The sequence below is a fragment of the Tasmannia lanceolata genome, unplaced genomic scaffold, assembly GCF_043159265.1.
Source record: "Tasmannia lanceolata isolate RefF3 unplaced genomic scaffold, GAP_Taslan_0.1 ptg000008l, whole genome shotgun sequence".
NCBI lineage: Eukaryota > Viridiplantae > Streptophyta > Magnoliopsida > Canellales > Winteraceae > Tasmannia > Tasmannia lanceolata.
This window is the reverse complement of record NW_027518685.1, coordinates 61112030-61129048: the sequence shown is the minus strand read 5'-3', so window position 1 is coordinate 61129048 and position 17019 is coordinate 61112030. Positions and strand designations below refer to the sequence as shown.

The 17019-nt window shown below is 37.2% G+C and overlaps 1 protein-coding gene across 2 annotated transcripts; it reads right to left on the bottom strand.

Annotated features, from left to right (window-relative positions):
• Positions 1 to 334: 334 nt before the first annotated feature.
• On the bottom strand, positions 335 to 16176 carry LOC143885418 (uncharacterized). 2 transcript variants are annotated; one of them, XM_077389582.1, is made up of 7 exons: positions 15969 to 16176; positions 15711 to 15874; positions 11541 to 11648; positions 9705 to 11443; positions 8980 to 9046; positions 1993 to 2153; positions 335 to 389 (listed from the first exon to the last, which is right to left on the bottom strand). In XM_077389582.1, the coding sequence occupies exons 1-7, from the start codon at positions 16048 to 16050 to the stop codon at positions 350 to 352; spliced, it is 2361 nt and encodes a 786-aa protein (XP_077245697.1). In that variant the 5' UTR covers positions 16051 to 16176; the 3' UTR covers positions 335 to 349. The 2 variants fall into 2 exon arrangements, with proteins under 2 accessions (XP_077245697.1, XP_077245698.1); XM_077389583.1 differs by lacking the exon at positions 335 to 389 and adding an exon at positions 528 to 935.
• Positions 16177 to 17019: the final 843 nt, after the last annotated feature.

Genomic DNA, 17019 nt, shown 5'->3' with positions numbered 1-17019 from the left:
TCACCAAATCGAACATTTTGTCGAACCATCTATCAAATCTCCAAGGTGGTTTTTGAGGTCCATTGCGCCATCGAATAACATTAGATGAATCGCCTTCAATCACTACATTATAGAGACGATTTTTCTTGGCATGCTCCAAACTTGGATGCACTGCACTCACTTCGGCTTCTGTGGCGTCCACCGTCCCAATAGACCCTGATGAATTTCGAAGTGCTCTTTGGATGTTTCTTCCTGAGTTAGGGTCTCTTTTTTTGAAATTCTCTGAGTTAGGGTCACAATCCATTTTGAATCAGACTGTCCATCAAAATGACCTAGGCCTAGTTTTGCTGTTCACAATTAGCGCTTGGGGTTAGGAGGAACGAGGAGAATTGAGAGTGAGGAGAATAGTCCTTGAACCACAAAAGGGAAAAATATTTAGTATGATTTTTAAATATTGTAAAACAACTGCCATGAGCAAATGAAAAAAAATAAAAAAATGAAGGATATTTCAGTACATTGGTGCCCTCCATTAGGATATATTGTTAGGTCATGAACCTAAATAAATTTTTTTTTTTTGAAAGCAACGAAATTTTATTTGATAAAATCCATAATCCTTGTAAAGCCCGGGGCTTTACAAGGAACACAATAGTTAATCAAACACACTCCTAAATTGGATATCCACCCCAAAAATAGCTGATTCACGGTCCACATCTGATTTCGCCAATCGCCAAACCAACCTGGATTTGGATATCCACCCCAAAAATAGCTGATTCACGGTCCACATCTGATTTCGCCAATCGCCAAACCATCCGCCATAGAATTACCGGACCTCCACATATGAGACAACTGAGTCTTGATTAAGCACACAATGTCCTGAATCTCGTCAATAATAGAGGTGAGTCTCCAAGGCCCACAGCATCGATTGGATGCCCACGCTATTGTATTAGCTGAGTCTCCTACAATCAATCAATGGGCACAAATTATGATCATACCATTCCAGCCCACAGAGGACTGCCTTAGCCTCAACCTCAGCCTCATTCGCATCACAGAACCTAAATAATTTTGAACGTTGGGATACGAAACTAGTGGACAGATTCAGATCTAGCTGCTGTGCCCAAATTCTGTCCACTCATCGACGTGTAAAGAGAGTCCAGAAATGGTTGGCCACAGGTTGAAGTCCCTGTTAATTTTTTTTATTCATGTTTTCACACTAGGACGTTTGCTTACCCTGCCTTCTTTCTCAATGATTTGTTAAATCAACATAACAACTTGTTCGATTTCCAGAAGCAAGTATTAGTTTCTGTTTGTTTTGGATTTCGAGATCCGATCGCTGAGTCCAAAACTGATTTTTATTTTGTCAGCAGGTAAGCTTACGATTGAACCTCCGGACTCAAATTTACGTTTTAGTTTGGGTCCAATAGTTAGCTTTGGAGTCACAATGGTTCTCAAAAATCCAAAACAAACAGGACCTTACATGCAAATTCAAACGTAACCTAAATCCTGCAATCCATTTTTTTGAGCTCTGACATATGCAAACATTTAGGGGCCGTTTGGATACACAGATTTTAGAATCTAGGTCTTTGTTTGAAAAGAGTGTAAACGAGGGTCATGGGTATGCTGTCCTGGCAGTGTTTCTTGGATTTTAAGTAAGAAAACCAGGTTTTAGAAATCTCTCCCGCATCCTGCGATTTCTAAAACCTGGAAAAATGGGACGATCGGCAGCTCTCTTGCTGTCGGAAAGAAGGTCTAGAAATCAGAAAATGACAGCTACTCTCTTTCTTCTCTTGTCTCCCAACTACAATTTTGAGAAAATCCAGGATTCTAAAATCTGCGTATCCAAATGGCCCCTTAGTGTTGTCTCATGAGAAAGTGAGAAACAAGGAAGGGATAGTGTACAATTATAGTTAATATTCAACTTATATACAAGGAGATCACATCACTGATAACAAATAAGACTATTCTGAGTTACAACACAATGTCAGTTCACAATAAATAATAAGAGTTAAAAACTACCTTCTTCGTTTTCTTGCCAAGCCTTTTTTAATCATAATGTTCCTCCATTTATCCTTGAGGTCAGCCGGAGTACGAGTCCTATGAAACACATTGTGACCAAATTCCAAAATCTTCACCCATGGCGTAGTCTCACCACTTTTTGAAAATTTCTGCACTGCTTCCTGCATCAATAAACAACTGAGTTGAGGGAAAGCACAAGCATGTTAAATAAAACATGCGCCCAAAACCAAAACAATTCAGATATCTATCTATCCATCTATCTATAATGTATACTAGACCAGTTTCTTTCTTCTGTCAATCGTATTCTTTTCATGGAAATTTTTAATAGAAAAATTAAAAATATTTACTGGAATTTTTTCTATGATGGATTTTTTACACCTCATGCATAGCATGGTGGGCCCATAATTTTACACCCATGCATAGCATGAGTGGGGCTCACTATTTTAAAGACCTCGGTCCGCTGGGCTATTTTCTAAGCATTGAAGTGCTAAAGTAGAGTGGTATTTGTCTTTCTAAGAGGAAGTATGTGACAGACTTACTAGAGGAAACATGAATGCTAGGAACTAAATCAGCATAGGTCCTATCGATCCTAACGTGAAACTTGATAAGGAGCATGGCGAATTACTGCATGACCCAGAGAGATATTGAAGATTGGTAGAAAAGCTGATACACTTTACTGTTACGACACCTGACAATACATTTATTGTTGGCATGATTACTCAGTTTATGCATGCTCCGAGACAACCACATATGGATGCAGCGTATCAGATAATCAGATACCTAAAGAGTTTACCTGGAAACTGTATTATGTTTAGACCTTCAAAGAAATTAGATATTGTGGGACACTCTGATGCAGACTGGGCTGAAAACAAGTCAGATAGAAGATCAACCTCAGGTATTTGTACTCTTGTAGGAGGAAATCTAGTCACTTGGAGGAATAAGAAACAGAATGTGGTGGCCAGATCGAGTGCTGAGATCGAGTACAGAGCTAGTCACTTGAAGGAATAAGAAACAGAATGTGGTGGCCAGATCGAGTGCTGAGATTGAGTACAGAGCTATGGCTCACACTGTGTGAGATGATATGGGTTAAATCTCTAATAGATGAGATTGGTATTCCTATTCGTATGCCGATCACTATAATGTGTGATAACCAAGCAGCCATATTGCTAACAATCCAATGTTTCTTGAGAGAATGAAACACATCGAAGTTGACTGTCACTTTATTAGGGAATTGGTTATGACCAAGAAGATGGTAACACCTCATGTGAAATCAGAGAAACATTTGGGTGATGTATTCACTAAAGATGTGGGTGTAGGTCTTTTTCAGTCTATATGTATCAAGCTGAGCATACCATTAAAAATAAAATGTATCAAGCTAGGCATGACTAATGTATATGCTCCAGCTTGAGGAAGAGTGTTAAGAGTTTACGATATTGTAAGGGCAGTGTTGTCTTAGCATATGTATAAATGCTAACCTCTCAAAACCCTAATAAATTTTTTCTCTCTTCCTCTCTCTCTCTCTCTCTCTCTCTCTCTCTCTCTCTCTCTCTCTCTCCATTAACAGTTTCAATCGCCATGGAAACGACTATGATTTGTGGGCACGGACATGAATGAATGTCGTGTGTCGACATAGACACGGAGCGTCGGACACGGCAAACCCCCAAAATTTAGAAACGGGGACACAACTAAAATAGAAAGTATATATAATCATAATTTGTAACATATGGATATTTATTTAACAAACTAATAAATCTTAGAATTAATCAACTATAATCTAAAAAAAACATGAGATAATTTAATAACAACGCCTTTACCAATTTAATCTAGTTCATTTCTGTCTCCAATATACAATGATAAAGGGAGACCAATATGATACAATGAATATAGTATTGGAATAAGAGTTTGTTTAGGATTTTAGGTTTAGGGGAGGGGATATAACAAGAAATATTAGTTAAAGAAGAGCTAAAAGAAGAGTTAATAACAAAAAAGGTCAACACAATATTCTATAATAAAATAGAATGTCACACTTGACACGGTACATAAACGTGTCCACACTCCCACATCAAGTCTAAGACTTCTAGCAATATATTTAAAAGTGTCCAAAAGAGTATTGACACGTGTGGAAATGCGTGTCATGTCGGACACGGCACGAAACGTGTGTCAACAAAAATTCAAAGTGTCAGCTAAATCATAGGGAAACGGTAACGTTTCGGTTTCGGTTTAAAATTTCTACGGATATATTATACAATCACAAAAAGGTATAAAAACATATGCGAATGATAAAATTTTAAGATGAAACTTCAGGAAATACTAAAATAAGCACAAACACACTTAAAAACTATCACATAAGCAAGACAACCATCCATAATGGTTTAACAAAGAACACCTAGTGACATGCACTGTCGTGCATATATAATAATTCAGTACATACCACATTTCAAATGTAATTCATACAAATATTTTTACATAGTACATACACCACATGTCACATGCGATTCATATAAATATAATTACATAACACATACTGGTAGACGGTAGTATACAACCAATACAGTTACGGTTTTGGTTTCAGTATGCATTTCGATTTTGGCATGCATTTTAGTGGGGATGTAAACAGAAAAATTCTGGTCGCTTAGTTCCAATGGAAATTTAAAACCATGTTTTCACCATTTTACTGTTTTCGTTGCATTTTCTAGGGTTGTTTGTTATTCTTTAGCAGTGGAATTGCCCTTGTTATTTTCTATTTCAATATTCATCTTGTTGTTATCACTCAAAAAAAAAAAAAATCATCCATCTTGTTGTTAAGCTTCTTTCTAGTTGTTATCAACCTTTCTCAAGAATATTATCAGAAAGATCTTTCCTTTTCTATTCCCCTGTTGATTCAATGAGAATACCTTCTTTTTTGTGCTCTCTTGATTGTTATCAATCCTTTCCCCTGACCAATGGAACTGTTCTTGTTGATATTTCTTTTTTGTGTGGAGAAAGATGGTTATCACCATTTTGTTGTTTGTGTTGCATTTTCTAGGGTTGTTATTCTTTAGCAGTGGAATTGCCCTTGATATTTTCTATTCATTATTCATCTTGTTGTTATCATTAAAAAAAAAAAAAATCATCCATCTTGTTGTTAAGCTTCTTTCTAGTTGTTATCAACCTTTCTCAAGAATATTATCAGAAATATCTTTCCTTTTCTATTCCCCTGTTGATTCAATGAGAATACCTTCTTTTTTGTGCTCTCTTGACTGTTATCAATCTTTTCCCCCGACCAATGGAACTGTTCTTGTTGATATTTCATTTTTGTGTAGAGAAAGATGGTTATCAATCCTTAGTTATTTTCTTGGTGTGCCTCTAACTGAGGATAATATCTCTACTAGTATCACTAATGGGAACAGAAAATATCAACAATGGGAACAGATGGTTATCGATCCTTATTTATTTTCTTGGTGTGCCTCTAACTGTGGATAAACCAATGGGAACAGAAAATATCTCTACTAGTATCACTATCATTAAGCTTACTTCACCAAATTATTTACAATGGGATGCCGGCAATTCTATTGTTCTTGGTTGGCTACTTAACACTACGGATCCGTCTATTGCTTGGGTATACATGTTCTGCGATTCCACTTTGAAACCATGGAACAAGTTAGCTAAGACTTTTGCCCCCAATGATTAGTGGCATGGGTTTTCAACAATGTCAATCAGACAATACAGTTTTCTTTCGTTGTGGCATCTTTGGCAGGACTATTATTCTGGTATATGTTGATAACATTATCCTCACTGTGGATGATATCTTATTCATTACCCATGTGAAAGGGAAGCTTGGTCACATTTTTGGAGTAAAGAATTAGGGAAAGATGGAGTTTCTTCTGGGTCTTGAGGTTTCTCGATCTACAAAAAAGGATCCTTCCTTCTCAAAGAAAGTATGACCTTGATCTCCTGAATGACACTGGAATATTGGGGTACAAACCCTGCCATTCTCCCCTGGATTCGAAGCAATCTCTCCATGCTAGTGAGCATGATGTTCTTCTTGATCCTCTAGAGTACCAACGTCAGGTGGGTTGTCTGATCTACTTGACTATTACGTGCCGGAGATCCCCTTTGCTGCCAACATTGTTAGCCAGTTCAATAATGCTTCTCGTTCTCCTCCCTTAGCTTTCATTCGTTGCATCCTTCGCTACATCAAGTCCACCCCTAGACACGGACTTGTGTATCAGCATGATCATTTAGATATGGTTGGTTACACTGGCATTGACTGGGTAGCGATCTGCTACTAATAGTCACTCCACATTGGGATATTGGGCCTTCCTAGGAGAATCTAGTTACATGGAGGAGTAAACAACCTGTTGTTTCTCGCTCTAGTGTTGAAGTGGAGTACAATGTCCCAAGATGTGTGAGCTTTTATGGCTTTGCTCCTTCACATTTAGGTCGGGTTTTTCTACTCGTGGTTCTATGTACCTTCATTGTGATAATAAAGTAGGTATCCAACTTGCCTCTGATTCTGTCCTTCACGAGCGAACCAAACACATTGAAGTTGATGTGCACTTTGTTAGGGAGAAGATTCGAGATTACATGATTCCTCATGTTCCCTCTTCACAACAGCTTGTTGAAATCTTTACTAAGGTTATATGGCTTACTTGTCTTCGGGATACTTGTATCAAGCTGGCCATGTCAAGTCTATATGCTCCATGTTGCTGGGGAGTGTTGTTGGGTGTATATATATAGTGCGGTGTATGTTAGATGTATATCTATGGTTGTTTTCTATTCATAAGTGTTAGCCTTCATGGAGTTTATTTTAGTCATTGGATTTTAATAGTCATGCTAATATAAAGTAAGGGAGACATGTTTTCTCTCTATGCAATTTTACCCTAACATTTCTCTTCTCCTTCATGAGTTTCTCCTCGTCACATCTTCGTTATTTCTCTATTCTATCAACCCTTCATGTTTGTATTTGCAATTATATGGAGGATGCATTGATTATTTTTTTTATAGGTCAGAGGATGCATTGATCCCATATAACAATATCAGTATTCATCCTGGGGCTAGAATCGGGAGTCGGCGTCAAGAAGGGGGGAATCGGAAGTAGCGGCAGGTTAATCGAAGGTAGCGAGTTTCTTCCCTCTCTTGGTCTTTGTTGATCGCGAGTCTTGGGTCTTTGTTGCCAGTCTTTCTTCTCTGGGTGTGGTCTAAGTGTTTTTCTTCCCCCAGTCTTGCGAATTAAAGGTCTTTGTATGAGAAGGTTTCAATTCAAATGCTCTAAATGGGCTGTTTTAAGACGTAGTGTGGGTTTGATGAAAGATGCTCAGCTGTTATATCTCACACTTTCTCCATTGACCATGCAACATCTTTCCTCCTATATTACACTTCATCTGAATTTGCATCCTCAAAAATGGCACCTTCTATCAAAATATTTTAAATAATTCTGTTAAAGTATAAAAGATAAATAATGCCTTTCTCCAACAGCTTAAGCTTTTGGAGAAGTTGGTAAGTTAAAATGGTATCAGAGCCAAAGTTCTGGAGTTCAAACCTCGCGGATAGCAAAAATCCACATGCGATGGTCGGCCCAAAGTGGGACCACATGTGCCACACGTTTGCCAAGTGGACCACACGTGTAGGGGAGTGTTAAAGTATAAAAGATAAATAACGCCTTTCTCCAACAGCTTAAGCTTTTGGAGAAGTTGGTTATAGTTAACAAATTCAACATGCGTATTAGAAACAAAAAAAGAAAAAAGGAAAAAGAAGATTATCTATGCATCCTAAGTTTTCGTCGATGTAGTGAAATTAAGATTCTCCTCAAAGTATGCTGGTTGCTGGATATAAGTTACCCCTAAATAAATTGAGACAAATTTACTTAAAGGGGTAATGTGCATCATCTTGCCTTCTACTTCGCCGGTGCTCCTCTTTCACTCCTACTTAGTCAACCACCATGCATCTCACCCCCACTGTGTACAAAGGTTCTCTTCTCTCCATCTCTCTCTTTGAAAGATAGCTACGACTATATTGAAGAGAAAAAAGAGGGAAAGGATCAAGGTTATCCCTTACAAGGACAAAAATAAAATAAACCAAAAAAAAAAAAAACACAAACATCCCATCCATCATAGCTGTAATAGGGAAACCATAGCTTGGGTAAGGCAACAAAACTAACTGTTTAAAACATGGGGGACATCCTTCGGAACAGGATATGGATCGTCTTTGAGAAGAAGACGAAGATCATGCCTGCGTCCAGGTGGTCCCCTCTGTCTCTGGTTTCGGTAAAATTCAATTTTGATGGCAGATCGAAAGGTAAATCCAGAAAGACAAGAATTGGTGTTTTCCGGTATGATAAGGGGATAATATACGATCCTTCTCAGGTCCAGCAAGGATTTGCGACTAAAATGAGGCGGAGGCCAAAGCTCTTCTTCGCGGTCTCAAATGGTTTGCAAAAGCTTGTTATGGCGCTTGATTATTGAAGGTGACTCTTCAAATGCTATCATATGGGCAGCAGCTAAGGCTTCTGGACCGTGGAATGTGGCTAGTATTATTGCAGAGACTCGCGACCTCTGTCGGATGGTTCATCCAAAGTTTAATCATATGAAGCGGGCAGCTAATTCTATGGTTCTTAAGGTTGTAGGGGTGTAATCCGTGGCACTTTGTGCTGGGTTTTTGCTACTGTCTTGCATTGTGGGGAACGCCTTGTCCTCCACCTCTGTAATCAGTTTGCTGCTATTAATAAAATGTTACTGTTACCTCTTAAAAAAAAAGCCATAGCAATATTATAAATCACGTGTTATCCCTCAACCTAACTCTCACCCTTTTAAGCAACTTGAGGGTTAGAATTTCCATATATAAACATTGAAATAAATGGAAAGTTTATTGAATATGAAAGACAACACAGGATTACATAGCTTATTTAAATATGGTTAAATATAAATTAACTTGATTAATAACCAAAAAAATAATCATTGAAAAAAAAACCAAAAAATAACGTAGAGGACCAGATTGAATAATGGATACCTCTAGAGTTTCTTCCTCTTCCACAGTCCACAAAAGTTTGTTACGCCTCATGCTTGGTAGGATTGAGCTGCAAACCAAAGTGAAAGACCGGTCAGGGCTTTGTTTGAATAGTTAAAATTACCATGAAAGCATAATTACAAAACCTGATGCCTGAAAGCTATAAATTGAAGCAAAATGCCATTATTTGGACAAAGGATAACTTATGTTACAAAGGACAATCACTACAAACACATTCAACATCCCATAGGATCTCAACTGAGGTCCAATTTCAACAATTCAGGGCATGATATTTCATTATTTATTATGATTAGTAGGCCAAGCATCCAACATTGTAGGTGCCTAGTGTATGAGGGTAGCAGACAGGAGGAATTCCCCAACAGAATAGAGCCAGGAACTTTATCTACTTTCTAGTTGAAATGCAATTGCCAATCAGATGGCTTGAATAGCATAAATGGCTCTTTTTTCTGTAGGTCCCACGCAATTAAAAATTAGAAAGTCGTGCTTAGTTTAGGAAAAAAATGCACGTTCAGTACAAGCAGTAATGTCAGGCCAGCCACAAGTAGACATATGATCCTATCACTTAAATCAAGTTGTTCATGTGTGATATTCAATACTTCCAGAGGATAACGAGAAGAGACGATTGGATCACTATTCACAGCAAGTAAGCCTATGAAGCAAAGAAGCAGCATTAAACTTCCTATATGTATCAAGGATTGACAGCTTACTATCGCCTAGTTGGACGTCGGCATTTTATGGGCTTGTTGGAGATGTCCTTTCCTTTCTGGTTTCTGGGAGAAGTTCGTTGTATCACTGCATTTTGTCCTTTTCTGATTGGAGAAGCCTTTCCTCTGCAGGGTGCATTAGCAACATTATCATCAGGAGCAGTTTCCGCTTTCTTCTGAAGTTTGACCTCACTTATGCATGGGCTATTGTCAACCATCTCTGTGTTGTCACTTTTAGCTTTGATAGGGGACCCACCATGTGTTTCATTGATTAGAATTGTCTCGGCTTCTCTACAGGGTAAATTATCATTATTACATGCACTAGAAGGTTCTACTTGCTGCTGATGTTCAACAGCCTTTATGCCTTGCCCATCACTAGAAGGTTCTACTTGGTGCTGATGTTCAACAGCATTTATGCGTTGCCCATCCCCGACAATTTCTAAATAGCCACTTTTTCTGCCATTGGTTAGAGATGTCCCTTCTTCTCCACATGGTGAATTTCGATTATTAGACTCAATATTTTCAACCACTCTATCGCATAGATGATTGTTGATAAGCTCTGTGTTCTGCTGATCAGCAAGAATCTCATTAGGACAGTTTGCATTTTCTGCGACTCTTACTTCACTTAGTTTTCTGGGAACTCTTACAGGTGGTTGTTTTTTCCGGTGCCCATGAACTAGATCCCTACCCATGAAAATAGATAGAGCTTTCCTTGCCATGGCAGCCTTCTGCTTGGCTTTGCGGTACTCAGAATATGCCCGTGAATACGAGCAAAAAGGGCAGTAAAATTCCCCGTTCTCAAAACTAACAGACGTATCAAAGCAACTCTCATGAATTGATATTGGACAGCCATTACGACTACAAATCAGTACCTGACCTCCTCTATCACACTTTATACAAGACCTATTCTCCGTCCAATCCATTGTCAGGGAATCATTACGTATTAGGTTTTGAGAGCTCAGATATTTTTGTTTCTCAGCAGAAATCATCTCCCCATTTGGATAGAAATTGCAATCTGGATCACGATCCCCATCACTGCTGCTTGATGTTTCGGGTATGACATCGGGCCCACCACCATCTTTGGCTTCATCAACAAAATTATTTTGGTGCGAGGCCTCATGTTCAAAAGGCCCATTTGAAGGTGCTCCTTGAGGCATTTTATCTCTGTTATCAGGAGTAGACTCAACAAAAATATTTTGGTGGGAAGCCTCATGTTCCAAAGGCCCATTTGAAGGTGCCCCTTGAGGCATTTTATCTCTGTTACCAGGAGTAGACTCAACAAAAATATTTTGGTGGTAAGCCTCATGTTCCAGAGGCCCATTTGAAGGTGCCCTTTGAGGCATTTTATCTCTGTTAACAGGAGTAGACTTTCGTTTGAGTAACTGAACACTATCATCATTAGCTCTCACCACATTTCCAAGCAAATACTCTTTCTTGTCACGGACATGAATATTCTGTCGAGGCACTCGTCTTCCAGATCTTAAGATTCTGCCATGAGGATCTTGTTGCGAGATTCCATTTCTATTTTCAGGGCCCAACAGAGCCAGATTCTGTTTTAGTGACTGAATTTTTCCATCATCAGTGTTGGCCTTAAGCCTCTTTGCAATTTGATACTCATCATCACCGTACGCACAAATTCTACTTTGGTCCAAACAATGCACGGCATTTTCTTTGGCCAAGCAACTCCTTTCCCTTAAGGATGAGGCAGATGGGTAACAGTCTTCAAGAATTGAATCCTTCAGCTGATCATCAAAAGCCAATGCAGATTGAGATAAACAATAAGTTAAGTAGAAAATTATCACTTTCCCCAAGTACTAATGTCAACATGAGTCCTTGTACCTGGTCTAAGGCATGCTCTGGAAGGGTAGCTCTCTTCTGTAGAATAAACTGACTAAGGTTATGTTTCAGCTCTGCTCCACATTTTCCCAGGTCATCAGATGTTGCCACCTGATGAGAATACAGAAAACATATTTTACACCAAAGCGGAAAACCTCCTAGATCAGAGTTGAAAGAAAAATGCAAAAAAACAGACTGAAAAAAGTGGAAAATTTTCATAAGCAGTAAACCGATGTTCAAAACTCACCCAAGTCATTGAGTCAAATGAGATAATCATAATTCGTTAAAATGAGAAGGAAAAAGAAAATATTTCAAAGTTTACATGTGTATTAAATGAACTATCAACTTCTGGTTACTGTTGGTTATCAACTCTGCAACGTGACAAAAATATGGCTGAGCCAATGATAGAATTTTCAAGTTTTTAAAATTTTTGTTTTTTTTCTTTTGAATGGTGTTTTTACAATTTCTGTCAAAATGGTGATTTCAGGAAGCATAATACTTCAATCTCTACCATTCAAAAAAAAGAAAAAAAAGAAAAAAATACTTTAATCTCATCCAAGTTTACTTGGCTTTTGGTCTGCTTCAAAATAACAAGCTTGTATTGCACCTAAATAATATAACGTACTTCAGTAACATATGATGCCCAATGTCGGAGGGGAGTTCCAAGTTTTTGATCGAGATGTGTATGTTCTGAACCGATCAGGCACAAACTCCTGGCATCTAAGAACAAAGTTGTTGGCAACAATCTACTCATTTGCAACTGATTAAGGATTTTTTAACCAAAAAAGAAACGAATTGATGACTCGCTCAGCAAGATTTCTCGATCTCTGTTAAACGAAGTTCAATAAACGCACTATAGCAGGGCCAGCAATACATTTTACATGGTCAACCCAAGTTGTGTTTTCCTACATTGCACCCAAAAGAGAGAGAGAGAGAGAGAGAGAGAGAGAGAGAGAGAGAGAGAGAGAGAGAGAGAGAGAGAGAGAGAGAGAGAGAGAGAGAGAAATTACTCTGGAAAGTTTGTGAGCCCCAGTTTGAGGTGAGACTGGAGTTCATGCCAGTTAAAACCGGTTCCCTGTAACAAAGGTCTCAGCAGTGATCCATTAGAATGTAAAACATTCACAAGTGGGTGATGGACTGATGGGAAGAGTTTTGTTTTGTTTCTTCTATCAAAAGGTAAGGTTAGCTTGAGTGTAGTAAAAAAGGGAAATCTGTTTGCACACAGAGATTTATAGAGTTTATTAAGAGACAGGATAAATTTCAAGAACAAAAGAATGCCTGATTAAATTGGCTAATAACTCAGGATTCACAGTTTTTAGACTTCCAATTTTGCCAATTCCATTTATTTCAAAAATGAAATCCATCCTACCATCACATGATTTTATTCGTGTCTTACTGACTGGAATGGAATCTCACACTCCAGTTTATGGCTTTTGTAAAATTGTCCTTGCATAAACTTTATTCGTTGGTCCTCCACATCGTTTGGGCACATTTGCAGGAAGTTCAGAATTCAGACACATGATGCAGCCAATGTATTTCGACATGTTCTTGTCAGGTGATCTGAACCAGCCAGTCAGGTTTGATAATATTAAAAATGAAAAAGAAAACAAAATCTGTGATGACAATTTGAACATTTCAGCAAGGAGCTGGAACTGGAAGTGATTTTTTTTTGGATGGTAGCAGCTTATTTATCCATTTCTAACTGGAAGTGACTTTTAGAAGTGCCCATGTTAATGACCCACAAAGGGATGGTGACTTTGATGAGTTGCAGCTCAAAGAAAAAGAATTTCACACTTAGAAAGGAGGAATTGATAGGAAACATAGTTTATAGAAGAATATAAAGAAAGCATTGCACATGTGACTCTATCATTAGTTCAGATTAAGTTTGAATAAGATGTCATACTTTGACCTTGATTTACAACTCAACTCAACTCAACTAAGCCTTTGTCCCAAACTAGTTGGGGTCGGCTTTTGACCTTGGTTTACAATTAAATTTAAAATATGAAGCAAAGAATCTTGCCTAGAAATGGCCGGGATATTTCCACTAAATAGAAGAGGATTTCCTAATTTTCTTACCATATCTGCTTGTTTAGGAAGAAGGGAAAAAGAAAATTGGGCAACAAGAAGATTAAAGAATCGGACATTGCGGGATCCTTCCCACCTTTTTTAATGAATTCCTTTTACCACTCAAAAAAAGAAAAAGAAAAAGAAAAACACACACGCACAAGAAGCTTGAAGAAGACGGTAATCTTGAATATTTGTATAAGCATGCGAGGAAATCAATAGCCAAGTATAAATTTGCACCCAAGCCTTTCTGTGAAATGATAGGCATGAACCATGGTTTTAAATTTCCCACAAATTTCTTCAAAACGACCGAAATGTTGCCATTTCCATCTCCACCAAAACGAAATCTACAGGAATTCCTTCTACGTCATTATTTCCCCTAAATTTCGACCAAAATTCCTGACCGAAACCGAAATTGAAATTTAAAATCTTGCCATGGACAATGTCAATTGTCAAGCCATCAAAGCTTGGTTGAATCATGAATGCTCATTGAGAATTCAAAACCAAAGCATTTTTTTAAAATCTTTTATGAAAGATGAAGAATATTATTGATAAAGAATACATGCATAAAATCACAAAAAGGGACTGTGCATGGTACAGTCTTGACCAATTTGATTCGATTAGCTAAGTACCGGGCCCACCTATCTTGTTCACAAACCATCACAGCCTATTCTAAAGCATTGTAACATGCTGCTTGCTTGATGACAATTTCATTCCTTGGTTTCAAGTATGTATTCGGTGACCAAGGAATTAAATGTCGATTTCGGTGTTGGTTTCGGTGGAAATTTCGTATTTTTTTTTTTTAAAATCCACATAAATGCATAAAATTTCGGTGGAAATGTCGGCGATTTTGGTGGAAATCTTTAAATTTCTGTGGTAATTTTTAAAATTTCGGTGGAAATCTTTAACATTTCAGTGGAAATTTTGTAAATAAGGTTGAAAAGCGAAATTTAGGTTGAAATTTTGGAATTTCAGCGAAATCCTGTGCTTTTCCGATTCAATGTACTTTCAGCTTCGGTCAAAACTGACACCGAAATATTTCGGCCGAAATTTAAAAGTTAAAACTATGTCGGTGACAATAATTATAACTTACAAGTCGTTTCAGTCATCCAAGGCAATGCATTCCTCCTACTACAGTATTTTCGTGAAATGTATTCCTACTAAACAGTTGGGTTATCATTAAAACAAAAAATGAATTAAATGAAGACCTTCAAAAAAAAGTTCCCTATGACCTCTCAACCTGGATTTCATTGGTAAGCAGAGGAAGAACTAGGCCATTATGGTTCGAAAAGCTATGCATGAACTTAGCAATGAAAACCTTCTCATTTTCAAATCTTTTATCAGGCAAATTGAGAATCAGAGCTGAAATATTCTTACGAGAATCTAAAACCAAATGGAACAAACACAGAAAATAATCTAAATTTCCTCCAACAAAATGAATTCTAACGATCTCATAACCCAGTATCTAGATACTAAATCTCGCTAAGAACAATATCTTGAAAGTCAAAAAGAAATTCACATAGTTTACCAGTAAAAACCTAAAATTAAAAAAAAAAGTTTCTTTAAATAAAAAATTAGAAAACCTAGCAAACATTAGAGATTTTGTTGTTTACATTACCTTTCTAAAACCAAATCGAACACAATTCAATCATGAACACATAAAATAATCTAAATTCCCTCCAAGAAATGAATTCTAGTGATCTCAAAACCCATTATCTTCTACAAAATCAAATTACAACAGATACTAAATCTCGCTGAGAACGATATCAAGAACACTGAAAATAAATTCGCATAGTTACCTGTAAAACCCTAATTTTTTTTTAAAAAAAAAGGTCTCTTTCAATAAAAAAAATTAGAAACCTTCCAAACATTTGAGATTTTATTTCTGTCATTATGAATCGAGCACAATAAAATCATGAACACATGAAATAATCTAAATTTCCTCAAAAGAAATGAATTCTAATGAAAATCATGTTCAAACAGATACTAAATCTTGAAAGCCGAAAAGAAATTTGCATAATTACTGAAAAAACCTAAAATCTAAAAAACAAAAAAAAAGTTTCTTTAAATACAAAAAATTAGAAATTTGAGATTTGTTGTTTTCATTACCTTTCTAAGCACGTCCTCGCTCGGTTCAGAAACATCAATTGAAAGAGAATTTCTACCATTCGTAGGGTTTTTATCCAAAAACTCCTCTACATATCTCAAAGAAACCCTTTCTTTAGTGTTCTTAAATGAATCGCCCGATATATCCGAAACTTTATCTAGCAGATCTGTAACAACGTTAAAACCATAACTATCTAGAGAGCAATAAAAAAATGGCATGAAAGTTTGATTTTTGATTGATCTGATATTTTTTATATATACCTTGGAGAAGATCTGTGTCTGCTTCTTTGAAGGTGGCTAGGGTTTCGAGAGCCCAAGCCCAAGGAAGAAGAGATGAGGCCATGCAAGAAGAGATCCGAGTTCTAAAATAAATAAAAATGAGTTCAAAAAACAAGAGCTCTCAGTTTTTGTAGCCGAAGGAAGCTTTTTAAAGAGCCTTCTTCTAACCTGCGCACCGAGTGTAACTGCTTACCCCAATTAGAGACAGAGAAAGGGGGAAGTGGTACATGCACAACCTATTTAGGCTGTGGCCCATCTAATGGACGGTTTGGATCATCCTATGGTGTGGGCCATACTTTGCTATTAATAAAGTGAGAGTGCGATCATCAAAATACAATAGTGCTGATAACATTTCCCTATATATATATATATATATATATATATATATATATTTGTTCCCATTTCTTCCCTACGCCGGCCCCCGCTAGGGTATTTAGGGCTAGGGGTGTAAATGGATATTCGAAAATTCGATTACCGTCTGCATCTGAATCCGTTTAAAGCGAATATTATCCAAATCCGTTTATGAGATATCCGGCTCTTAGTGGATGCGAATCTGGTAAATGATATATCCGATCCGTTTAACATTCGAATCCGAGAAGTACATCCTTTTTATTTATTATTAATAATATTAATAATATTTATTTTTAGTAATGACACACTATCTTCTGTTTCTAAAAGAAAAGTGAATTTTCTTTGTAAGTAGAGGTCTAGTTTTAGAGTTTGGAAAATTCATTTGAGGAGTGAGAAGGAGAAGAAAGATAAAGTGCTGCAATAAAATGTTCAAATTTGCCGAATAAACAGATACGGATAATATTTGAATTAGAACAATATCCGTGGGAATCAAATTCGGTAATAAATATTAAATATCCGTCAAATTCGAATCTGAATCCGAATTCGAAGAGTGTATACTATAATTGAATTCAGATATAGCTATACTTGCTTCGAATCCGATCCGTTTACACCCCTATTTAGGGCTACTCTTTTACACTATAAGCGGGTGGCCTAGGGAAGAAAAAGGACAGAGCAAAGGTTT